Here is a 25,439-nt window from a genome sequence, read left to right as displayed (position 1 = left end):
TGACATCATTAAATTATTGAAAGTACTGTTACCAGCAGGCATTTATGAAAAGCTTAAAGAAACAGATTGGGAAGTGGGAGAGAAAAAGATCAGCTGGACAGAATTAGAAGACGAGGATAAACTCCGAGGCCCTGCTGTTGGTCTTGGGGCCAAAGCTAAAGAACTACCCAAACTATTAATACAGGTTTTGCCGAGATTATTGATTACTAAAAAGGAAGATTGGGATGCTATTTCAGCCTGCAAACAGAAACCAGATGAAGACACTAGTGATTTTTATTCTAGATTCGAATTTTTTTTTATTATTAACAGTGGCCTGAAAACAAATAGTGAATCGTACCCACATCTTTTTGTGAGCAAATTAGTAGAGAATTCTTTACCCCCGATCAAAAATAGAGTACTGAAGGTTGAGAGTACCTGGCAAGCAAATAGCCCTTCCCAAATGTTACAAATGTTACAGTACCACCAGAACCGAATTAGAGAAGAACAGGAACACGAAAAGAGACGCATGAAAGATACGAAAATGAAAGTACTAGTTGCTCAATCAGTTCCAGCTGATGGCCATAAAAAGGGCGCAGCACCTGTCAAAGGGAACTGTAATTACTGCAAACAACCAGGTCACTATATAAATGAATGTGCTGTCCTGAAACACAATATAGCTACAGGCAAGACGAAAGAAAGACCGCGTCCTCCTAGATAGGATAACATCCCGCAGAACACGCAAACGCCACAGAACACGCAACAGACAGTAGCTGTACCCCAACCCATTGCTGCCACACAACATGTCACGCAACAAATGTACCAGTATGCACAGTCAGACTACCCAGACTATCAACAGTATTCATGAAACAGCCTAGAGAGGGAGGTTTGCTTGCGCCTTATTGAGGTACCTGTAGATCAAGAGGGTCCCTATGTACATAGTCGTGTATTGGGAAAAGATAGAAAATTTCTGATTGACACAGGGGCGAGCAGAACTACCATCAGTCATGACGAGGTTCCAGGGGCACCCCTCTCAGGCTCACAGAATGTTTCCCTGGGATTTTCAGGAAAGCTTATTGTTAACGAAGTGTCAAAGCCAGTTTCCCTAGGAGTCGGTCCATTGTCCCGCACTACAGACTTGTTGCTTACTAAATCATGTCCAGAAAACTTGCTTGGTATAAAGACATTGAAAGAACTAGGAGCAGTGATTTGTTGTTCTCCGGAAGGAGTGAGATTATTTTTACGTGATTTTAAAGGACATTATGTGTTGAGAGATTTTGACCCCAGACTCCAGAATGTACCACAGCACTTATGGGCGCAAGGTCCGACTGATGTAGGTTACATGCACATTACACCACACCGTGTCACACTCAAACAAGGAGTTGTACTGCCACGAATCCGACAATACAAGTTACCACCTGATGCTGTAGTAGCATTACTGAAAATTGTTGACGAACTCATTGCACAGGGAGTGGTTGTGGAGACTGACTCCAATGTATGTAATTCTCCTATCATTCCGATTCTTAAACGAACTGACCCAAATGCACCACCAGTCTACAGACTAGTGATTGACCTCCGAGAACTGAACAAATGCATAATACCACAGTACCCAGTGGTCCCAGACATTTCTTCACTATTGACTGCAATTGATTCGGAAGCGACGTTCTGTACTGTAATTGATCTCAAGAACGCCTTCTTTAATGTCCCGATCCATCCAGAGAGCCAATACCTCTTCGGATTCTGTTTAAATGGACGAAGCTTTAAATTTACGAGGGCTCCTCAAGGGTTCACAGAAAGTCCAAGTATTTACAGTCAAGCATTGAAAAGACAACTAGACAGCATTCACATGCCTACTGACACTGCACTGCTCCAATACGTTGACGATCTTTTGATCACAGCACGAACAGAACGAGACTGTGAACGTGCATCACTGACAGTCTTATACTTCCTGGCAGAAAAGGGGCACAAAGTGTCTCCTTAAAAGTTACAATTCTGTGTCCAGCAAGTGGTGTACCTTGGACACTTGCTGTCAAAGAGGGGTAGACAGTTGACACCTGATCGCATTCAGTTAATTGCACATCTTCCACAGCCCAAGACACAAAAGGAAGTACGGGCCTTCATTGGCCTCACTTCTTACTGCAGACAATGGATTCCCCAGTACGCATATCTAGCCAAACCACTCATACAGTTGACAACGCAGGAGGCAGCGACTTCGACTGTCCTCCCTTGGACTCAAGAACATACACTTGCATTTGATGAATTGAAAAAAGCTTTATGTCAAGCACCAGTTTTAGCGACTCCATGTTACAGCAAACCTTTTACACTTTTTGTCACTGAACGCGAAGGCACAGCTTTATCTGTCCTTACACAAGATCAAGCAGGAAAACACAAGCCTTGTGCTTACTTTTCTAGTACATTGGATCCGGTGGCCCAGGCTCTGCCTGCGTGCCTAAAATCAGTTGCAGCAACAGCCCTAGCAATCAGACAAAGCGATTCCATAGTGTTAGGACATCCCCTGACAGTGCAGGTTCCACACTCAGTGGAAGTTCTCTTGAACAGGACTCAGACACAACACCTGACTATAGCAAGACTGACAGGATATGAACTGACATTGTTCCAGCCACACATAGAGATCAGACGATGCAATACCCTGAACCCTGCTACACTTTTACCCTCGAGCACAGCAGACCCTGCACCACACGACTGTGTGGAAGTAATTAACACAGTGACGAAGCCAAGACAAGACTTGACAGACATTGCACTACCCGACCAAGACCTGACACTTTATGTAGATGGTTCATGCATGAGAACAAGCACAGGAGAGTTAGTGGCCGCATATGCAGTGACCACTGATACTGAAGTCATAGAGACACATCGAATTGACACACTGTCAGCCCAAGCAGCAGAGCTCATCGCTCTGACCCAAGCCTGTATATGAGCCAAGAACTTGAAAGTAAACATATACACAGATTCACAGTATGCCTTCGGAGTCGTTCACGACTTTGGAGTCCTCTGGCAGGAGAGAGGTTTTCTGACCTCTCATGGGGCCAAAATACAGCATGGTCCCCTCATTCAGGCTCTGTTAGATGCAATACACTTGCCTACAGCCATAGCTATCATGAAGTGCAAAGCACATACGAAAGTCACTGACACTATTTCCCAGGGTAACGACCTGGCAGATCGAACAGCTAAACTTACAGCCCAGACTCAAACAGACATTCCAACTGACACGACAAAGACAGAAGTACCATCACTGACGAATTGCATGACAGTCAGGGATCCCTCACAGGATGTACTCGACATACAGACACATGCCACTCCAGACGAAATCAAGAAATGGACTGAACAAGGAGGGGTCCAGACAGATCAGGGTTGGATGACAAAAGGCAAAGCCACGTGGTTTCTAACTGACTCCATGGTTCAAGCTATCATTAATACAGCACATAGTCCAGCACACTTAGGAGAAAAGGCCATGTTAGACAGTTTACAGAACATCTGGTTCAACAAGCATTTACGTGCAGCAGCGAAACAGAAAGTGCGTACCTGCATGATCTGTTGTAAGTTCAATCCAGGCAAAGGCATTCCCGTGGAACAAGGTAGATTTCATCCTCCTGACCACCCTTTTGAAGTCCTCCAGATGGATTATATTTAGATGGACAGATGTCGAGGATTCAAGTATGTCCTCGTAGTTGTATGTGCACTATCTAGATGGACAGAAGCGTACCCAGTCCCAGATTACACTGCTGTGACCACTGCCAAGCAGTTGGTCCGAGAATTCTTTCTGCGATATGGCTTGCCCCGTGTCGTGTACTCAGATAACGGTCAGCCATTCTCTTCTGAGCTGATGAAACAAGTATCTCTTCTGTTAGGGTACCAGTGGAAATTCCATTGCGTACGACACCCAGAGGCAGCAGGTCTCGTAGAGAGACACAATCAGACACTCAAAACCAAGCTAGCGAAGGTCTGTGCAGAAAAAGGCGTGGATTGGATGGTAGCCTTGCCGGTTGCCCTCTTTTACATGCGTATGGTAGCTCATTCCAGAACCGGACTATCCCCGTACGAGGTGGTTTTTGATAGACCGCCGAATATGTGGGGTACGCCTATGCCGAAAAAGATCACTGATGTCGACAGTAATATGCTGACAGATTACCTGGCTTCCTTGATGTCTGCACTCCTTTCTTGTCGTTCACAGGTTGCAGCTGCCTTCCCCGACAACACCCAGGTGAAGAATCATTCGATTGTCCCGGGAGACCTGGTGTTTGTCCGAAATTTTGATCGTTCAAGTCCTCTCGAGCCCCGCTGGAGCGCACCCAAGCTGGTTCTTCTCACGACGAGGACCGCCGTCAAGGTCGAGGGGAGGAAGGGCTGGCTCCATGCCCACCACGTGAAACGCTTCCATGGACTTGGTTCGGTAAAAGACTCTAAGGACTGCCTTGAAATCAGTGACTCTAAACTCCCTTTGCTAGAAAAGACTCCGCAACAGGAGTATAAACAGCGATTACGGTCTAGTAAGTCAGACAGCGTTTAATTGTTTAAGTCCCCCTCGGGTGAAGCGGTTAGACAGGTTCCTGACATGTGTTAGATCGTAGACCCAAATAGACAGAGAGATAGACAGAAAGGGATGAAAGATAAATACTGCAAAAACTTACGCAGCAGATGCATAGTAACTCTGATCATTATGTTTTTTCTAAGTATATCGATTATATGTATAAGCTTGACGCTACATGTTTTCTTTCCTCCTCTTGGTTCACATATACATTCTTCCTTCAATGACACTGTAGAGCACACATTTAGTGACCTGCCACCCCATGAATTGTCATATCGACTAGCACTGCGCAACAATACTTTTATTCGTATGTTACACCATTCTCACCAGACCAGCAATGTAACGAATTGCTGGGTATGTGGCCGACTCCCACCTTATCAGAAAATGAAGGGAGTTCTGCCCCTCTTTCCTTATCCGTTTTCGCACAATGGTTCGTGCGGAGCTTGGTTTGCTTTAATGTCATCAACACAAGACAGAAAGTTCACAGATTCCCAGAGTGAATGGATTTGGGGGGACCTGAATATAGTAATGAATAAGGCATGTTTTCCCGACAAAGATGGTTTTCCCCAAAGGAAAGGAACAGATCTAGAAAATGAAGTGTACGAATTAGGAAATGTTTCCCTTAGCCTCATGATTCTGAACGTCCAGTCCGAGACAAATACAGGTTCACCGTTTATAACAGTCTTACCAGTAAAAGGTGAATTATGCGTTAGAAAGAATGGTTCAGTGCACTTGGGACACAGTGATTGTAATACTGTGGTCGAATTCAATGATAAAGGAAAGTCTACTTTCAAAGCTTCCCGCCATTCCTATTTCATTTGCGGTCAGACAGCCTATGTACGTCTGCCCTTAGACTGGGGTGGAACGTGTTATATTGCGTTCCTACTGCCACCTGTTTTTCTAGCCCCATCCCATTATCATCGAGACTCCCGACTCGTACATGTAAGACACAAGAGGGAGACCGAGTCCCCGGTTGTCGATCAGACTGAGACAGCGTGGGAGCAAGATACAGATTTCAATAAAGGATTCTTTTTCTTCATAGGTCCTGTCCAAAACAGTAAATTAATACGCAAATTAACCAGAACTTTGGAAGCAGTAGTGAATGAGACTACTTCTGCCTTAGGTAACTTGACCGAGGAACAGTCTGCTATGAGACTTGTTGTTCTTCAGAACCGCCTTGTTCTTGACGTCATCCTGGCCGATAGGGGCGGAGCTTGTAGAGTGATCGGCTCCAGTTGTTGTGTGTTTATTCCTAATAACGCACCATCAGTGTATGCAGCAATAACAAGGCTCCATAAGATAGCTCACGAGATACACCAGAATCCAGGCACCTGGACTTGGTCCGGTTGGCTCTGGAGTGTGATATCAGCCTGGGGATGGAAAGTATTGTCATTCCTAGGAATAATACTGCTCGTAGTATTCAGTTGCTGTCTCTGTCTGCAATGTGGCCCAGCGATTTGCGGCTTGTGTGCCACTGCCTGTATGCCCCGTCCACATCCATGTTCACGTGCACAAATGAAAAAAGACGAGCAAATGATGCTATATGAACAAATAGATGGTCTCATGAATATAGATGTGTCCTGAAGGGCACAGTAGGGGACAAGGAGGGAATGAGGAAATAGAAAATTGTATGTGGCCAGTGTGTCCCCCACTCGCACCCTATCCATGTACCTATGCCCCATGTATGTCCATGTTGTCATGAAATTCCCTTCTCATGCCTGTAATAATAATGCCCCTGCATTCCGTCTAATGTTAGCATGTCAGTTATTAGGCCTTCCATGAATGAAACGTTAATTCTGCACTGAGTCCTACGTTGCCAATGCATTTACATGGTACAGGTTTAACCACTTCCATGCTCATGACGAGCTCAGCTCGTCATGAGGTAGCCTGGAGCTGTGCTTATGACGAGCTGAGCTCGTCATGACACCAGCAAAATGGCAATTCCCAGCACAGGAGTGGAATTGCCTTAGCAGCCATAGTGTTAAAAGTCGAGATGCACACGTTTTTGTGGCCCAGCTGAGCCAGGCCCTGAATTCAGGCTCCGAGCCTCTCCTGACTCTGAAAGCTGCAGTTTAGTTATGCATCCCTGACCTCTCCCTTACATCCTGCTCAGCCGAGAGGTGCCCAGCCTGGCCTGCCAAGACGGTATTTTGCCTACAGTTATCTGCTCAGCTCCGCAAAAACACATTCCAGTCTAGTGAAAGGGGTAAACATATTCCGCCTGCAGAACATAGGGCCTAGCCTTCCTGTCTCCATTCACGTGATTTACTGAACCCGTTGCCATAGAAGGCCCATGGCCCCCACGCAATGCACGAAGAAATATATGCACACACTAGCATTTAGTGATGAACAGCTTTTGCTCGAGAGACCTTTACTTCAGACAATACATCCTCCAAACACAAGATATCAGATATGCCAAAGGTGCAGGTCGTTCTGACATCCCAGACTCCTCTACTAGTGCTAAAGTCAGCTCCCCCCAGCTCCCCCCAGTTACACGTCATGACCAGTTTTGCACGCACAAGTAGGGTAAAGGTTCCTGCTGACCCTGCAGATCTCCTCTATGCATCCACCCACCTATGACACACCTATGACTCATCAAGTGAACACCCACGTGTACGCCTCCTTACACGCCTTCTTTCACGCCCATCTGTTCTTATCTCTCTCTTTCACTTGCTCCGCCTGGAGCGCTCCGTCTTCTCTATTCAATGCAATTGTATGGTTTTACTATGTATAATGTGTTATGTGAATGAATATTTAGATGACGACCCTTCCTGAACCTTAGTGGTGATGGAACCCGATTCTCCAGTGACTCGAGTCATTGTATTAAAGCCCTTTTGAATCGGACACCACGGACTCTGCCTCTCATTTTATGAGCTATCCTTATTCCTTATTAATGTATAGAAATTATGACAGGGTAATAATTTATTTACCACACTAGGACCCCTGCGACGAACACATGGCATTCCAATGCCCTGTGTTAGGGTGCCAGGAGAAGATGGCTGATCAGCTGCGGATCGAGTTCGACCTCGTGGCAGCCACACTAGATGTCATACGTGGGTGTCTAAGTCGAATCAGGGACCACTTACAGTCCCTAACAGACACCCACTGTCCGCTCCATGCTCTCCAACAATCCATGGCTGACAGTGCTGGAGTCATGACTCTGAGCTAAGAACAACTGTCATTTCAGAGTGGCTCCAGCGATGTCACCCTGGAGTTTTGACACAGAAGAAGAAGGATGAGAGCTTGGAGATGATGCAGGAGGAAAGAATGTTTGCCACGTCTGCACACCAGCGAGGTGTAGGTTGGATCTTCCATGCCCTGTAGATACTCTTCATGGCATTGCCACTACAAGGCCAGACGCTGATGAATGCTGCTGCTACAACTACATCCATATCTCTGCTCCCTGAAGTGTCAGTGCCACACAGTGCAACAGACATTCCACCTCTGGCTCCTGATGTGTCACTGCAACACAGTGATGAAGACAGAACATCACCATTAATAAGTGAGGCCCCTGACAAATCAGAGGACGAGGATGATGATGAATCCGGCTTTTTGGTCAGAATGAAGTGGTAGCATTCATCTCCGCCATATGGCCGCTTTCAGCTTGGTTCTGCCCTCTGCATCATGCCCTGGAATAACACCTTCTACTGTCCCCCGATACACTCAGACATATTTGTTTTGGTTACCAATGACCCAGTAATCATACTGCGGACTGAAGTCTTCCACTTCAAATGAACTTGTCTATCCCTAAAGGACTCTGGCTGGCCCTCCACGGGCAACAATGTAAAGAGAGGTTTGCATGGTCCTGTATTGCTCCAGCTTCAACACACCACTGAATGTTAATAACACATTCTAAATCACACAGATGTGTCATGGCTATGATCAATCAAGTATGTAAGTATGGATGAATGTAGGGACAGTGACTCAACAAAAAGGTACTCCCTGGGTAATGCTTTCAATGTGCATGAATGGCTGTGATCCAGATAGTCAGTGAGACACACATTGTCATTCAAATCAACACTCATCACAGTTGAATACAAGTGAAGGTGTGTAGACTTAATTAGCATATGCGTGCCAGTATGGGCAAGATAAGTGCCACAACAAGCAGACCAATGCAGCAGTATGTCAGAATGAGGATTGTTGCCAAGCACCGTTGTCCACTCTGGGGAGTGCCTTACTTTCACAGCTGTGTGTTAAACCGCGTTGTTGTCCGCTCATGTAGTCAGAGTCCAGGCAAATACAGCAATGTCCACTGTTGTCGTGGGATATGTGACCAGATCTCCAAGATGTAACAAGGTATTGGGACATGTGCAATGTGTTCAAATCAGTTGTGGCTGCAGATATGTAGTTACTCGTGCAAATTCTTCACATCCCTCTGCTTGACTGGCATATGCCGGCCCAGCCCACTCCGCTTACACTTTCAGGGTAGGACGACAAAGCTACATGCCCAAGGTCTCAGCCACTGCCTGAGGTGACATGGTTGCGTCCACCGTCAACAGCACAATGTAATGTGGTAGGGCCCGGGGCCGTCATGCATACATAATGATCACACAGACACACTTAGATAGATAGTGGAACTGGCTATGGGCACATGCGTCCAGCCCCTTTTTATTACAAGGGTCACATGTCCAGTGACGCCTGTGCTGGATGGGTGTGGGGTGAGTATAAGCCAGCCCTCAGGGAGTGGTTGGTGCTGGCAACAACCAGAACAGTGATCATCGGATCACACACACAGATTCAATCATAACGGGTCCAGGAATTGAGCTGCACTGAGGCAGGGGCACCAGTTCTGGAATCACACACAAAAGGTCCAGGAATAGAGCTGAACTGAGGCAGAGGCACCAGAGCTGAGCGGGCTCATGTGAAGAAATTGTTGTTCGATGTGTCCCTTCGGGATATTCCTGCTGCAGCTGCAGTGGGGTGTGGTACACCTGCCTCATCATCATCATTGTCCCAGACCTTCCCCACTGCCTGAAGTGACATTGTACACAGCACGAAACTCATTCATAAAGGGTCCATGAGTTGTGGTGCACATAGTTGGCGGCACCTGAAGAGCTGAGCTGGTGCGCAGCCAGCGATGATGGTGTGTCCTTGAGGGTCAGGATTGGATTTGAAATGTGTGAGTCCTGCTGACCGCAGTGTAGGCCGGAGGCAGTGATCAGCAAGGGCCCACAGCCACATGGCTTTGACTTGAGCTGCACAGAACCAGTGGCACCTGAAGAACTAAGCGGGTGCGCTGCCTTCAGTGAGTCGTCATCCGGGTGGGCCGCACTGGAAGCAATGTCTGTAGCCTACTGGACTTTGCCATAAATAAATCAAACTCGATTTGAATTGGGGGACCTGCTGAACGAAATATAGGCCGAAGGCAGTAGTCAGCACACACATAACTCTGCGGTGCTGTGCTGCTGGGTGCGCTGGAGACTTGTGTTGTGGAGGTCAGAGATCGGCTGAGGAGGCTGGCGGGCACGGCAGCAGACTCGTGGCTGGCTGAGCGGTGCCTCCCTGCCAGACGCGTTGGCCATCTTGGAAGTGAACCACGTCCGGAGCCCCAGCTTATTTATTCACACTCCTACGCAGGGCTCGCGTACGCCGGACCAGCCCACTCCGCTTACGCTTACATGAGGGGATGATGAAGCTACATGACAGAGGTCTTCCCCACTGCCTGAGGTAACATGGTTGCGTCTACTGTCCACAACACTACAGACACCAGCATTATATGCCCACATGGACATGTCTGTGCTTTGCATTCGGATGTCTGTCCAGCACATCACCCTCACACTTGGCATTGTGTACATTCTTATTCATGGGTGACTTGCCTCCTTCACACATACTTGGTTCCCACCTCTCCCTACATACAGCAATTGTGTGGCTGGGGGCCATACCATTTTCAGAAGGTCAAATGTCTTGTGCTGCGCTGCCTCGGTGGTAGTCCGGAGGGGTTTCCAAGGGGGTGGTCCTGGGGGTGGTGGTGGTGGGTATTGTGACCCTCTTAGTTTTCCGAGCTGCATGATCAGTAGATCCATGACATGTGTTGGTCATCAGATGTGGCTCTGGGCTGGGCTCCCTTCCATACTGCAGATTGTCGTCCTTCTTAACACCAGTAAAAGGCAGGTGTTAAATCCCTCCTTGCTAACGCACCTTATCGCCTGTTTTTGGATCGCATCGCAGATCTAGCTGATCGTTTAGAATGTCAAGAAGTTGTGTTTTCGTGTGTTTTTGCATGGGAAACCCTACTCTACATCTCTTTAGCCTTAATTGTCGCTCTCACCCGTGGCGATGTTTTTTGTGGCAGCTGTCCCTGGAAAACTGGCGATGTCGGCAGTTTGCACCAGCTTGGGAATAGGGCGATAAATCTATCGCCACTTTTGCGGTGCTAAAGTGCTGAAAAGTCGGCGATGAGTCCTTGAGAATATGCCCCATGGGGTGAAGAAGCATGGGCCTGGAGGTGGAATGCAGGCAAGCAGGGGAGAAGGAGCAGAGCAGGGAGGTATCTTATGAGGCAGGGGGATGAATGGTGGACATGGCGGGAGGGAGGTAAGACTAAGAGACAGCTGTGAGGAAAATGCCAGAGTAGGAGGTAGAGTGCTGAAGGCAATAAAGGAAGAGCGAGGTGAGGAGGCAGAAAACTGCATGGCATCATTCAGAGAGGCAGAGGACCGGCAGGGGAAGAAAGAGAAGTGAGGTGGGGAGTACTGAGGGATCTTAGGAGGCAGGGGTTGAGATGCTAAGCACAGGGTGAGGAAAGAGCTGAAACCAGCAAGCAGGGGTTGGGCAGGAGATCAAGAAGGGGCAGTTATGGGGTGCAGGAAAGCATGGCACGGGGGGTGGGGCACACGGAGGCAGGGGGCATACAGAGAGCATGGATGGGTTCAAGAGGTAGGGGCAGGCAGGCGGTGGAGAAAGAGCCGGGGGTGGTGAAGCAGGGAGTGAAGTGAAGAGGCAGAGCGAGTTAAACAGGGGGGGTGGGGGCGCCGGTGGGGATAATGATGGCTCCTATAAGCAGTTATTAGCAGCCCCAGAGCACGCGCGCGCTTCATTCTCTGACAAGTGCCTGGAATGTTCCCTCATATAAAGTGCTTCCCAGGCAGAGCACCGCACGTGGGCGTCGAGCTGTCGCTATGCAGCCAAAAAACGCACCTCCCAGAATATGCAAAAGCGAATGTTTTTTGGCATCAAGAGTGTCAGTGGAAATGCTGAGCGCTCCTTCCAGCGCTCTCTCTTCTGTTCTTGCTTCTACCCTCTCTCCTTTGTTTTGTGCTATGCTACTCTCTGCTCTCTCCTGTCTCCCGAGAGCATACATCTCTGCTCTGCCTTTACAGTACGTACAGCTCCCTCCTCGGTCTCCGAACCTCTGCTCACAGCTATTTCGGAATAACAGTCTTTCTGTGTTCATTGCCTGGCCCGAGAAGGCATCTCTACTCACTTCCTGACAGGTGATGTCACCCTTGTCTGATGTAAACACATCTCCCTGCGGACTCCCCTCTCACTGTGGGATCTCTCTGCCATGTCCTCTTTCAGTGCAGGTGTTTCCCGCTCCGTTCACTGCAAATATTTGCATTCATGTCCTCTCCTAAGTGAAACCGTCTCTTAACGCCCCACTCTCTCCGTGAAAACGCCGCTCTCTCTTTACAATCATCCATTCAACCCACCCATCTCCTGTCAGTCTAACTTCCCTTTCTGAGCACTCCACTCACAGCGTCAAGAATTCACTGTTAAATGTTCTCTCTTTGCAAGATTCACTCTGTTCTCAACGCCTACTAAAGGTTGATTCTCTTCCTGCTCCCCCATTGTAAGCATGTCTGTATTTACTGCAAACGTTATCTTCCTAAATCTTCCCGGTTAATCTCTTAGCTTTTATTTATGGAAACTTTCTCTTCTTAAAACCCTCTCTATGATGCCCTTCTTTATGTTCACTAAATATTTCTCTGTTTACCTTCTTCTTTTCTCTTTTTAAAATCTTCTTAATGGAAAAAAAAATATGTTCGTTCGGTTCGTTGTAAACTCATCTCCATTTACAAACCTCTTTCCTCTTCTTGAAATCCTCTTGATGGTAAACGTCTTTATGTTCCCTCAGTTCAGTAAACATTTCTCTTGATGGTACAGTCCTTTTTGTGCGCTCAATCCAAAATAAACATTTTCAAAGTTTGTTCTCCTCTAACCTCTCCTTCAACTCCTATGGATTGTAAACTTATTTATATTTACTCAGTTGGGTGTAAACATTGCTCTGTTTCATCTCCTCTGCCCTCTTCTTAAAATCCTCTTGATGGCCCGCTTCTTTTTGTTCTCTCAGCTCAATGCAAGCATTTCAACATGTATTCTCCTTTATCCTCTCCTTCAACTCCTGTTGATTGCAAACTTCTTTATATTTACTGAATTCAATGTAAACTTTTCTTTGTTTACCCTTGTTAGACGGGGACCCGGAGGGTCGGCCGAGGACAGGGGGAGAGTCCTCCGGTGAGGACAGTCTCCAGCGATCGTACAGACAAGTAACTTCCCCCCCACAGATGGACACCACACGAGGATGAGGTCAACACACTTTATATACGGTTCTTGAAGCAAGGTTATCAGCGATACAGTGAGGTCTGGACACGAGGGTCCTCTCAATTCTAGTCTCTGTAGGGAAAGGGGTAGCGGGACAGTCTTGGTACCGGTCCGGTACAGGTGTGGCACGAGGGAAGCTCACAATCCTCGAGCTTAGGGGTCTGCAAGGTCGGGCCGTGGCAGCGCCAGCCGGCTTGGATGATAGTTCTCGAAGGAGGGCTGCGGCAGCACCGGCAGGCTTGGATGATGATTCTCGAAGGAGGGCCGCGGCAGCGCCAGCAGGCTTGGATGGTAGTTCTCGAAGGAGGGCCGCGGCAGCGCCAGCAGGCTTGAATGATAGTTCTCGAAGGAGGGCCGCGGCAGCGCCAGCAGGCTTGGATGATAGTTCTCGAAGGAGGGCCGCGGCAGCGCCAGCAGGCTTGGATGATGGTTCACGTTGCAGAGGGCCGCGGCAGCGCCAGCAGGCTTCAGAGGTACTTTCACAAGGCAGGGCTGCGGCAGCGCCAGCAGTCCGTCAGGGATGAGTTCTTTAAGGTGTCTCTCGACTCCAGGATAAAACTGCCTTCCTGCTCTAGGAGTTGCCCCAGTTATAGGTCTGGCCTCCTTTGATGTCCGGACCCTCGCGCTTGGAGGTCGGGAGGTTCGGGATGAGGGAGTCCAGACACCCAGCAGGGGGGTTAGCCAGCGCCCGGGGAGGCTGGGGGCGATCGGCACCTGGCGGGGGAGAGCCATCGACACTCCTTTCTCCCATTGACCTGCCAAGTGGTCTCTTCACCTCCTGGGTGGATGGTGGTGCCTCAATGTCGGGGCCTGGCCGGGCCCAGGGTTGGGGTCGAGCCGCGGCCACGCGGCCTCGTGGTGCAGTGCCCAAGATGGCGGCTGGGCCGGGTCAATGTTGCTGATGGAGGCCCGGGCCAGCCGATAACGGGGTGTGCGGGAGAAGTCGCCCCGTTGGGGACGGGTTGCGGGTTGTCTCGGTGGGTTGCTGGGATGATTCTTTCTGAGGATACAGGGAGAGCCGGTGCCCGGGCCCTAATATGCGGGGAGGGAGCGGGCCTTCCACGAGGCCTGTCCAACATGCGTCCCCCCCAGCTGAAGGCAGGGAGAGTCACCCATCTTCTTGGGTACTCTCCTCGCCGAGGCGGAAAAAGCGTGACAGGCCATCCGCGTTGGCATGATCCTGGCCAGGGCAATGCTCCACAGTGAAGTCCATCCCTTGTAATGAGATGGACCATCGTAACAGCTTTGGGTTTCCCCCCCCGCATTTGCATCAGCCACTGCCGGGGTCGGTGGTCTGTCTGTACCCTGAAGTGAGTACCGAAGAGGTAGGGCCAGAGTTTTTTGAGGGCCCAGACCACTGCGAAGGCCTCCCGCTCGATGGTGCTCCAGCGCTGTTCTCGAGCCAGCAGGCGTCGGCTGATGAAGGCCACTGGCTGATCGACTCCCTCAACGTTGAGTTGAGAGAGGACTGCCCCAACGCCATGATCCGAGGCGTCCGTCTGGACTATGAATTCCCGGCTGTAGTCGGGGGCCTGGAACACGGGGGCGGTGCACATGGCGGCCTTCAACTTCAAGAAGGCCGTTTGACAGTCTGAAGTCCAGTTGACTGTTTTGGGGCTTTTCTTGGATGTGAGTTCCGTGAGGGGCCCCACAATGCTGCCATAGTCCTTTACAAACCGCCGGTAGTATCCGGTGAGCCCCAGGAAGGCTCGGACCTCGGTTTGGGTGACAGGTGGTTGCCAGGACTGGATGGCAGCGATCCTGAGCTGAAGGGGTACCACCAGACCGCTCCCCACTTGGTGTCCAAGGTAGGTCACGGACCCTTGGCCAACCTGGCATTTGCTGGCTTTTATGGTAAGGCCGGCCTGCTGGAGGGCGTGCAGGACTTCTCGGAGGTGGTGGAGGTGGTCTGACCAGTGGCGACTGTACACAGCAATATCGTCCAGGTAGGCGGCGCTGAAATCTTCGAGGCCCGCCAGTACCTGGTTCACAAGTCGCTGGAAGGTGGCTGGAGCGTTTTTCATGCTGAATGGCATCACTTTGAAGTGGTAGTGGCCATCCGGGGTGGAGAAGGCGGATCGTTCTTGGGCCCTGGGAGTGAGGCCGATTTGCCAGTAGCCCGCTGTTAGATTGAAGATGCTCAAGTAGCGGGCCGCCCCCATGCGGTCAACTAGCTCATCTGCCCGGGGGATGGGGTGAGCGTCTGTTCTGGTAACGGCGTTCAGGCCCCGATAGTCCACACAAAACTGGAGCTCGGGAGCAACGCCCGGGGCAGCAGCCTTGGGGACCAGTACGACTGGGCTGACCCAGGGGCTGTCGGATGGTTCGATCACTCCTAGCGCCAGCACCTTGGTGACTTCGTTCTGGATGCAGGCGCGCACCCGATCTGGCACCCGGTACGCCCTGTGTCGAATAGGTGGACTATCCCCGGTGTCCACGTCGTGAAGGCACCAGGGGGTGACCCCGGGGGTGAGGGAGAACAAGTTTGCAAATTGTAGCAGGAGAGCTCGACAGTCTTGGCGCTGCTCCAGGGTCAAAGCGTCGGAGAGTCTGACCCCGTCCACTGAGCCATCCTGTTCACGGGTTCTCAGTAGGTCAGGGAGGGGCTCGGAGTCTTCCTCCGTCCCACTGTCTGTTGCCATCAGTAGGCAGAGTTCCAAGCGTACGAAGTAGGGTTTGAGTCTGTTGGCGTAGAGGACTCGTAGAGGGTTCCGGGGAGATTCCATGTCGATCAGGTAGGTGACGGGGCCCTTGCGCTCTATCACCTTGAAGGGTCCTGTCCATTTGTCCTGCAGGGCACAGGGTTCGACCGGCGACATCACCCAGACTTGCTGTCCCGGTTCGAACTCGATGGAGGAGGCATGCTGATCGTACCATTTCTTCATGTCCTCCTGGCTGGCCTCAAGGTTGACTGGCGAGCTCCCTGAATCGCCGGGTCTGGTTGTGGAGGGTCAGGAGATACTTAAACACATCTGGAGGGGTCTTTTGGGGGGCCATCTCCCATCCTTCCTTGACCAGGCTGAGGGGACCCCGGACTGGGTGTCCGTAAAGGAGCTCAAAGGGGCTGAAGCCGAGGGATTTCAGTGGGACTTCTCGATAGGTGAATAGGAGGCAAGGGAGCAGCACGTCCCATTGTCGACGTAGGGGCTCTTCCAGGCCCATGATCATTCCTTTGAGAGTGCGGTTAAACCGCTCGACCAGTCCATTTCCTTGCGGGTGATAAGGGGTCATGAATTTGTATGTGACCCCGCACTGCTGCCAGAGAGACTTCATGTACTTCGAGATAAAGTTCGTGCCCCTGTCGCTGACGACTTCCCGGGGGAAGCCCACTCGAGAGAAGATCCCCATCAGGGCTCGGCCTACCACAGGTGCTGTCACGGTCCGGAGAGGAATGGCCTCGGGGTAGCGGGTGGCGTGGTCCACCAGGACCAGGATGAATCGGTGCCCCTGTGCCGTGCGGGGGTCCAGGGGCCCCACAATGTCTATTCCCACCCGTTCGAACGGGGTGGTGACGACGGGAAAGGGTTGCAGGGGTGCTTTGATCTTTCGGCCGCTCTTCCCGCTGGCCTGGCAGGTGGGGCAGGCCCGGCAGTGGTTGGAGACGTCGTTTCGCATTTTGGGCCAGTTGAAGTGATTTACCAAGCGGTTGTACGTTTTGTCTTGCCCCAGGTGCCCAGCGAGGGGGACATCGTGTGCCAAGTTCAAAAGGAAGTCTCTGAAGCGGAGGGGTACCACCAGTACCCGACTGGCCCCTAGCTCAGCGATTCTTTGCTCACTGTAGAGCAGGTCATTGTCCCAATAAATCCAGTGGGCCCCAGAGGTGTCTCCTGCGCTCTGGGCGATGGCTTGCTGCCGGAGTCCCTCGGGTGAGGGACAGGCTCTCTGTTCCTGGCGGAATTGTTCCGGGGTGGGACCACCCTCTTGACGCCACTGGGCCAGTTCGGGAAGGTCCTGGGGTTGAACGGGCCCGTCTTCATTTTGTTCTGGGGGATTAGCTCCTAGGGCGGCTCCCTCTGGGATGATCGGGGGAGGAGGCTCTGGCCATTCCGGTTCTTCTGGACTGGGGATGGCGCGGGCGGCCATGGACCGGGTCGTTATGCAAGCCCATTCAGGGAGGCCCAACATCCCCAGGTGCTCTCTTCTTTCGACGGCGGCCCAGGGGGAACTTTCAAGGTCGTTCCCCAGGAGGCAGTCCACAGGGGCATCATCGCGGACAGTCACTTTCAGCATTCCGGACACTCCTCCCCACTCAAAGGGGACTCAGGCCATCCGACACAGGCTTTCTGAATTGTCGGCTGACCGGACGGGGCAAAGGATGTTTGGCAGAATCTGATCCGGGGTCACCAGATGACAGCGGACTGCTGTCACACTGGCCCCGGTGTCGCGTAGGGCTTCAGCCCGGCGCCCATTAATGTTGACCCACTGGCTGTACTTCTGCGTGTTCGCGGGTAGGGGGGCCCGCGGGATCATGTCTCTTTCCCCTAGGCAGACCAGGGACATGGCGGCTGGTTCCCACTCGGGCTGGTCGGCCTCGTACTCCTCATGGTCTTCTGGAATTTGCTCGTACGTGGTCACCTTGCTGCCCTTGATCCACCCCTTGAAGGCTCGGCTGAAGAAGTTCACGTACTCCACCCAAGTCGTACCCGGGATCCGTTTGCAGTCGCGGAACCGCTGGCGGTACATCTCGGGCGTGAGTCCGTATCGAGTGAGGAGTGCGGCTTTCATGTGGTCGTATGTTGTCATCTGATGGTCCGGGAGTTGCAGCAGGGCGTCTCGCCCCTCGTTGACGAACCTCCCCCATAACCCGGCTCCCCAGTCGCTCCGGGAAATCTGGTGGGAGGTCATGGCTACCTCATAGGCTTTGAACCATTGCTGGATGTCATCGTTCCGGTAATACTCTCTGACGACATCCTTGGGAATGTGGACTTTAGGGTCTGTGGAAGCGGGAGTGTTCGGGCGTTCGGGAACCCCGAGATCTTTGTTCTGTTTCCGAAGCTCTATTTCTTTTAGGTTGCGCTCATGTTCGTAGGCTAGCTTTTTCTCTTCTAACTCTCTCTGTCTTTGTTTCTCTTCCCTTTCCTCTCGGAGCCGCAGGTGTTCCAACGTTATTTTTTGTTCTGCCAATTTCAGTTCACCATCTAACCAAAGTCGAGCTAGTTCCAGTTCGTGGAGCCTGCTTTTTTCCCGTTCTCGGATCTCTTCCGGGGAGAGACCCGATCTTCTCTCTTCGGTCGGAGTGGTGCTCGTTTCCGGTGCCTCGCGGCTTTGGTTTTGGGGTACAGCCGTACCCGTCTCTGCCCACGATTCCAGGGCCTTTTTGAAGTCTTCTTTCGTGCTCAGTCCGGTGGTAGCAATGCCTAGTTCTATGCAAAATTGTTTCAGTTCTCTGTGGTTGTACTCTTCTAGTTTCTCCATCTGGAAGTTTTCTGTGATTCCGCTCTCTTTTGTTGTCATTGTGGTTGAGTCGTGGGGTGAGTTACTCTCTGTACGATTACGCGTTGGTTCGGATCGCGCCGCTGGCCACCAATGTTAGACGGGGACCCGGAGGGTCGGCCGAGGACAGGGGGAGAGGCCTCCGGTGAGGACCGTCTCCAGCGATCGTACAGACAAGTAACTTCCCCCCCACAGATGGACACCACACGAGGATGAGGTCAACACACTTTATATACGGTTCTTGAAGCAAGGTTATCAGCGATACAGTGAGGTCTGGACAAAAGGGTCCTCTCAATTCTAGTTTCTGTAGGGAAAGGGGTAGCGGGACAGTCTTGGTACCGGTCGGGTACAGGTGTGGCACGAGGGAAGCTCACAATCCTCGAGCTTAGGGGTCTGCAAGGTCGGGCCGCGGCAGCGCCAGTCGGCTTGGATGATAGTTCTTGAAGGAGGGCCGCGGCAGCGCCGGCAGGCTTGGAAGATGATTCTCGAAGGAGGGCCGCGGCAGCGCCAGCAGGCTTGGATGGTAGTTCTCGAAGGAGGGCCGCGGCAGCGCCAGCAGGCTTGGATGATAGTTCTCGAAGGAGGGCCGCGGCAGCGCCAGCAGGCTTGGATGATAGTTCTCAAAGGAGGGCCGCGGCAGCGCCAGCAGGCTTGGATGATGGTTCACGTTGCAGAGGGCCGCGGCAGCGCCAGCAGGCTTCAGAGGTAGTTTCACAAGGCAGGGCTGCGGCAGCGCCAGCAGTCCGTCAGGGATGAGTTCTTCAAGGTGTCTCTCGACTCCAGGATACAACTACCTTCCTGCTCTGGAGCTGCCCCAGTTATAGGTCTGGCCTCCTTTGATGTCCGGACCCTCGCGCTTGGAGGTCGGGAGGTCCGGGATGAGGGAGTCCAGACACCCAGCAGGGGGGGTGGAGCCAGCGCCCGGGGAGGCTGGGGGCGATCGGCACCTGGCGGGGGAGAGCCATCGACACTCCTTTCTCCCATTGACCTGCCAAGTGGTCTCTTCACCTCCTGGGTGGATGGTGGTGCCTCAATGTCAGGGCCTGGCCGGGCCCAGGGTTGGGGTCGAGCCGCGGCCACGCGGCCTCGTGGTGCAGTGCCCAAGATGGCGGCTGGGCCGGGGCAATGTTGCTGATGGAGGCCCGGGCCAGCCGATAACGGGGTGTGCGGGAGAAGTCGCCCCGTTGGGGACGGGTTGCGGGTTGTCTCGGTGGGTTGCTGGGATGATTCTTTCTGAGGATACAGGGAGAGCCGGTGCCCGGGCCCTATCATGCGGGGAGGGAACGGGCCTTCCACGAGGCCTGTCCAACAACCCTCCTTTGTTCTCGTCTTAAAATACTTTTGACTGTACACTTAATTTGTCCCGCTCAGTTCAATACAAACATTTGCCTGTTTCCTTTTCTTGAACTCCTCTTGATGGAACATTTCTTTTCTTTCCCTAAGTTTTTTGTAAACATATCTCTGTTTACTCACCCTTTTCCTCTTTTTATGCCACTCTTGCTGGCAAGCACCAATCTCAGGGGCATATTTACAATAGAAGTGGCGGAGCGTTGCATTTGCCTGGTTGGCTTAACGCCGTGCTCTGCCACTTCTGAAACGCTGGGCTGCACTATATTTACAACAATATGGTGCAGCGCTGCGTTTACCCCTGTGCTGGAGCTAATTTAGCTGCCTAGCACCAACACAGGCAACCTTGCACCATAGTCCATGGGTGTCTGGGTTGTGGGGGAAGATTGTTTATGTGCATGAAGGGTGTTTTGTAACTTCTATGTGTGCTGCTTAATGCAGGACATAAAATAGCTGCAAAACATAATTTTTTTTATAATGATTGTTTATGTGGAGGAAGGGACACCTTCCTGCAAATAAACAATCACTGGTATTTTGCTGTTTCCATGTGTGCTGCACAAGGCAGCACATGTGGAAACAGCAAAAGCAAAGAGAAATTAAAAATTTCTCCTCGTTGTGCCAGGATAGGACCAGGTTTTCCCTGGTCTTAATTTCGGCGCTGGCCCATATTTAGCCAGCCTTGTAAATATATGGGACATCATCAAAATCAGTGGGTTTTGCGGTGGAACACTTATAGCAACACCCATTGCCCTCCCCTTTCACGCTAAGTGTAGTGTGAAAGGGTGCCTTATTTACAAGGCGGCATTAAGCCTTAAAAGTGGCTTAATGGTACCTTGTGAATATGAAGTGGCTTAACGCCGCCTTGTGAATAAGGCGAAGCCCCTATCGCCACCACAACGTTGAGAAAAGTGACATTGTTGTGGCGATTGGGGCTTGTAAATATGCCCCACAGTTTGCTGTAAGCATCTTTTCATTTTCTTTCTTCTTCTTAACCCCCTTTAATGGTGCACTTCTTTATATTTGTGCAAAACATTCATGTGTTTACTCTCTTCATCCCTCTTGTTAAACTCTTCATAAACCATCTACTCAAGGTCAATCCCCTAACCTGGTAAATTGCCCATTCTCTGTGTTTTCTTTCCCTTTGTAGATATCTGCCTCTGTTCACTGCTTTCAAAGTGCACTACACTTACTTTCTTATAAATTCTCACAGAACAGCCTTGCATATAATGTCCTATTTCATTGTAGACCTCTCTCTGTTCGCTTATCTCTCAGTGTAAACCATAGATGAACTTGGCACCTAAGGAAGCTGCAAGATTGCCAATCAGGTCAAGTCCCCTAAGGGTCAAAGGACAAGGCTAGATCTCGCATTTTATGCCTCTAATTTTATCGACTCAGCTCCACCTCTCCTAGCTTTGAGATGCAGCAGACAATCAGTAACTCTCACAGTTTCCCAAGAGGTTGGTCCCCTTTGCTCTGCTTCTCACTTTCTTTTGCGACTTCCTCTAAAATTGTCCTCGAATATTTGAGTTCTCTTATCTACCTACAGAGGAACTGTAGCCAATTTAGAGAAAAGATTTAGAAGGAAGAAGGATGAAAGTAAACCAATACTTGCAAAACTATGCTTCATTTTGGTGGCTCCATTATCTCGTGATCTTCTAAACTCACTCCTAAGACCATAGTTTTAGCAAAAAGCGACCAACTTTTCTCGCAGCTGAAAGAATGAATGTAGGAAGAGAAGCAAATCAAAAATGGTCCAGTGAGAACTAGGAAAATAGGTCAGTTACCTTATATTCTCTACAATTATCCCCTTCCTGCTGTTGCAAAGAGGGTCGTTGGTTCGAATTCCTGGAATCTCTTCATTTGCTGTACTCCTTTACTCAGCAGGTATAAGCTTTGGCCTTGCTTTTGCATAGTGTCCCTTTACCCTCCATCTCGAGGGGTTGGCCTCAGGGGTCTCCTAACAGTGATCGCTTAAAGGTTAAAATCCAGCCACCACAAAATCCTCAAATGATTTATCTAATGAATTCATCCAATTATGCTGTGTCAGGACATCCTGGCTTTGTCCATAAAAGTTAACCGGTTGGATGTCCTTTAGATGTTTTCCACCAGGTTTTAAAATGAGGTAAGGTCATTTGTTTCCCCTTCACCAAACATACTCATTCGTGCAGAGCTGGTGAAATTTGGTTCCAAACTAGGTGGCCAAGTGGGAAGCATCTCTGATCTGCAATCGTGCAGGGAGTGGAAGCGTACGTGGAATTTGCGTGCCACATTTACTGCCCAAATAGATAGAAGAGGACAAATGGGATCTCACAGGTCTCTCAATCAGGATGCCAGCACCGTGTCCATCAGAAGCATGAAAGAGGAGGTGCAGCTAGTAGAAACTGGCGACTACAATTAAGGAAAGGGCGAGTCAACTCTAAACGCAAAGGTGCCCAACACGTGTATTCAGACACTCAGCCTGGGGAAATGCCTAGTGGTGTACTAACTTACACAATATGAAATTAAAAAGGGAGTGGCCCAACTATCCAAGGGACAGGGTACCAACACAACCAGTGTAATCAAAGTCTTTCCCTTGGTTTAGATGTCAATCATACTTTCATTCTCACCACAACTCCAATACAATGTCAAATAGTACACCCTCTGCCAGCTGTGAATATAAGCACAAAAACGAAAAAATCCCAAATTAGGAAACATATATCAATTTATTCAATTCAATTATCAAACACATATAAAAACATAATCAACTGCATACATCATCTCAATAGTCCCCCAGATATTTCATGAAAACAATTAAAAGCTCAAAAAAGAGACAATAATAGGTGACTCAATGTAGAAACATCCTAGATTATTAATTCATTAGGATCTATAATCACTGTTGGGTAAGAATCATCAATGTCCCAAGCATATAGTCCCTTGAAGTTAATAAGACAGAAGCGTCGACGCGTTTCGGTGAATTGCTGGGTACGCACCATCTTTGTCAAGACCAGAATATTTGAATGTCTGTTTTCTTATTGCATATAAAAATATATATTTTTCAATTATTGATAGATTTATCTATCATCCGGTACGGGAAAGCAATGCCTTTGTGGGTTTCACTAATGGGTATCTTCAATTGCTGTTTTAATCAGAGCCCGTGTCGACCTGATTTCTCATGGGCCATGTGCCACCACAGTGAATTTCAGTAACCTTGCTACGAGCATTTGTAGTGTAAATGGCGTAAATAGACAAAGTTCACACCTCCGTTTATACAATTCGACAGTCTGTGGAGGTTATGTCGGTCCTTGTACCTGGAGACTTACCGGCACTATGTGTGCGCATGTTTGTGTCCCTGCATTTGTGTGTATGTTGTATAAACACACTCCGATCACTTGTGTGTATAACCTCTCCATCTACTCACTCCTGTCATATGGAGCTATCTTCTATGGTCACTCTTCTCTAGGTAAACTTCTCTCTGCTTCTGTCTCTCAGTGTGTAAACATTCCCCTTTGACCACGCCTAGATGGAAACATTCATGTCTGATCAATCTTGTATGTATCAAGCATCTCCTGATTCCCGTGTGGAAACCACTCACTCTGTTCTCCCCTCTCACTGCGAATGTATCCTATGTTAGTCAGTAAACACCTAAGTTTGTTTACTGATCAGATATAGAAGCATTAACACGCAGGCGGCTTCCTTATGTGGGACCTTGGTGATCAGTGCGGCCCGATGGGGATTACCAACGGCAATGCTGTTGGGAAATTTAAATTTTAGGGGGAGGAATCGGGTGATGCAGAAGCCCCCACAACCTGCTCTCACCATGAATGCGAGGTGCTGGAGGCAGTGAGGAGGGTGCAGCTGGCAGGGCGCCAGGGTGGTCTGACGTATTGCACCGTGGCCTTGAGGTTGGCCGTTTTCCTGCCTGCGCCCTGCAGGTACTTCTCAGGAGATGCCTACTGCTGGATGACTCTAACCAGCATAGGTGTTCTTGGCCACTGATTTGTAAGAGCAGATGTCATGTTTAACCAGAGTGAACTCCGAAGATAAGCAAGGGCAGCTGTTCTCCTAATGTATTGCCCAGCATTGGACGGCTCAGTTGGTTCGACTATGCCATTCGGTGGAGAAGATGGCTGTAGCAGGGGAATTTTGCTGCCTATGCTTATCATTTCTCATACAGGGGTAATGAATTTGCACTCCTTGAATGGACAGACTTATTTGATCTGCTTGTATTTGAGATTCCTGGTTGCCAAAAAAGTTCTCAGCGTTAGCTATTGCCTTGTCATATGCTATACCACGTAAGAGCTGGACTACAGGTTCTTCATCTATGAGTTTCTACGAGTCTGCCAGGTGCCTGAGCAGACACAAGATGAGGTGGAGTGACACATCTCCCTTGAAGAGCATTGCTCGTGCCTGCTTAATGGGTGGTCATTTTTAGGACTCGCTGAAGCCATCCCGTTAGGGATGCTTTGGCGAGATTAAAGTAAGGGCTTTCAAAAGTGCACCCAAAGTGCGGATCGGGTACAGTGCATGTGAGCACAACCACGCGCATTGTGCACAGCTTCCATTTGCCACCAGACACTTCGTGCGCGTGCTCCATGCTCCGCCTCTGCTGCCACACGCATTCAGCTCACCAGGCTGCACACCCCTCATCCCCATATGCTCGCTTGCCAATGTCCCTCCCACCCTTCTTTTGATCGCTGCCGCGAGTTCTCACAGGCTCCTCTCCGCCCCATTCATTTAATGGCCCCCCCAGCATAGAGCACGAATCACCTGATTTTTTTTTTTTTTTTGCAAGTTCTTCACACAAAGATCTTAAAAAGCCCATGCCTTTGCCACTGAATTGTCAGTTTTCATTTACTGTATTAGCCGCGACTTCCACCCTGTTTACAGGGTTTGACAGGTTCAGGTAATATTTAGTGCCCTTATTGTGAAGGTCTATTTTGTGTTTCTTTTTATTTAAACAAATGTTAGAGTTTTACAAGTAGTGCAGTATCCTGCACCAGAGATTAAGCCAGAATGAAATTCCATTTGTTGTACAAGTTATATTATCGTGCATATTGCGTAGTAGTGTATCCTGGTCAGTACATTATGAATTTCAGTGCATCTGTTAGTTAATATATCTGCAACATCTATTTCAAACAGCGTTCTCCCTCATAATGATTTTTTAACTCGCAACATATATCTTGCACTTCCAGTGATCTACAATATTAAAAGGGTAACTACCTCCCTCCCCCGTAGTTAACAATCGGTTCAGCATTAATAACAATGGATCACAAGAAAGCCAAACTGTGTTTCCTAATAAAATTTAATAAAGGAATGCACCCACTTGTCTTTCCTTCGCCTGAACCGGGGTGCTTTTATCCTATTTACATGCCTTTATAATTTCTCTTTTTCACTGATGACAGCATTAATTCTTTTCATCACCTTCATCACCTTATCTTACCGGTTTGATAAAGATAGTCCCCTTGGATGTCATCACTCGGATGATACCAGCAGCTTTCATGTTAGGTAACAGATCATTAATTTTTTTAAAGAGAAGGTTTTACATGGTAAATATTGAATTGATATCTGTTTGTTTCAAAAAGTGGTTAACAACATTAAAACTGGAACCTCTCTAAAA

At 49.7% G+C, this 25,439-nt stretch overlaps 1 protein-coding gene across 1 annotated transcript in view; it reads left to right on the top strand.

The window, feature by feature from the left end:
* LOC147730819 (uncharacterized) overlaps positions 1-21,120 on the top strand; it is a 39,790-nt gene extending 18,670 nt beyond the window's left edge. The window contains exon 2 of the mRNA XM_086954118.1: positions 20,991-21,120. Within this exon, the coding sequence (XP_086810244.1) occupies positions 20,991-21,120 (130 nt within the window). The remainder of the gene's footprint in view (positions 1-20,990) is intronic.
* The last annotated feature ends 4,319 nt before the right edge of the window (positions 21,121-25,439 follow it).

Source organism: Lissotriton vulgaris, chromosome 2_1 (genome assembly GCF_964263255.1).
Source record: "Lissotriton vulgaris chromosome 2_1, aLisVul1.2, whole genome shotgun sequence".
Classification (NCBI taxonomy): Eukaryota; Metazoa; Chordata; class Amphibia; order Caudata; family Salamandridae; genus Lissotriton; species Lissotriton vulgaris.
This window is presented reverse-complemented; position numbering and strand designations above follow the sequence as displayed.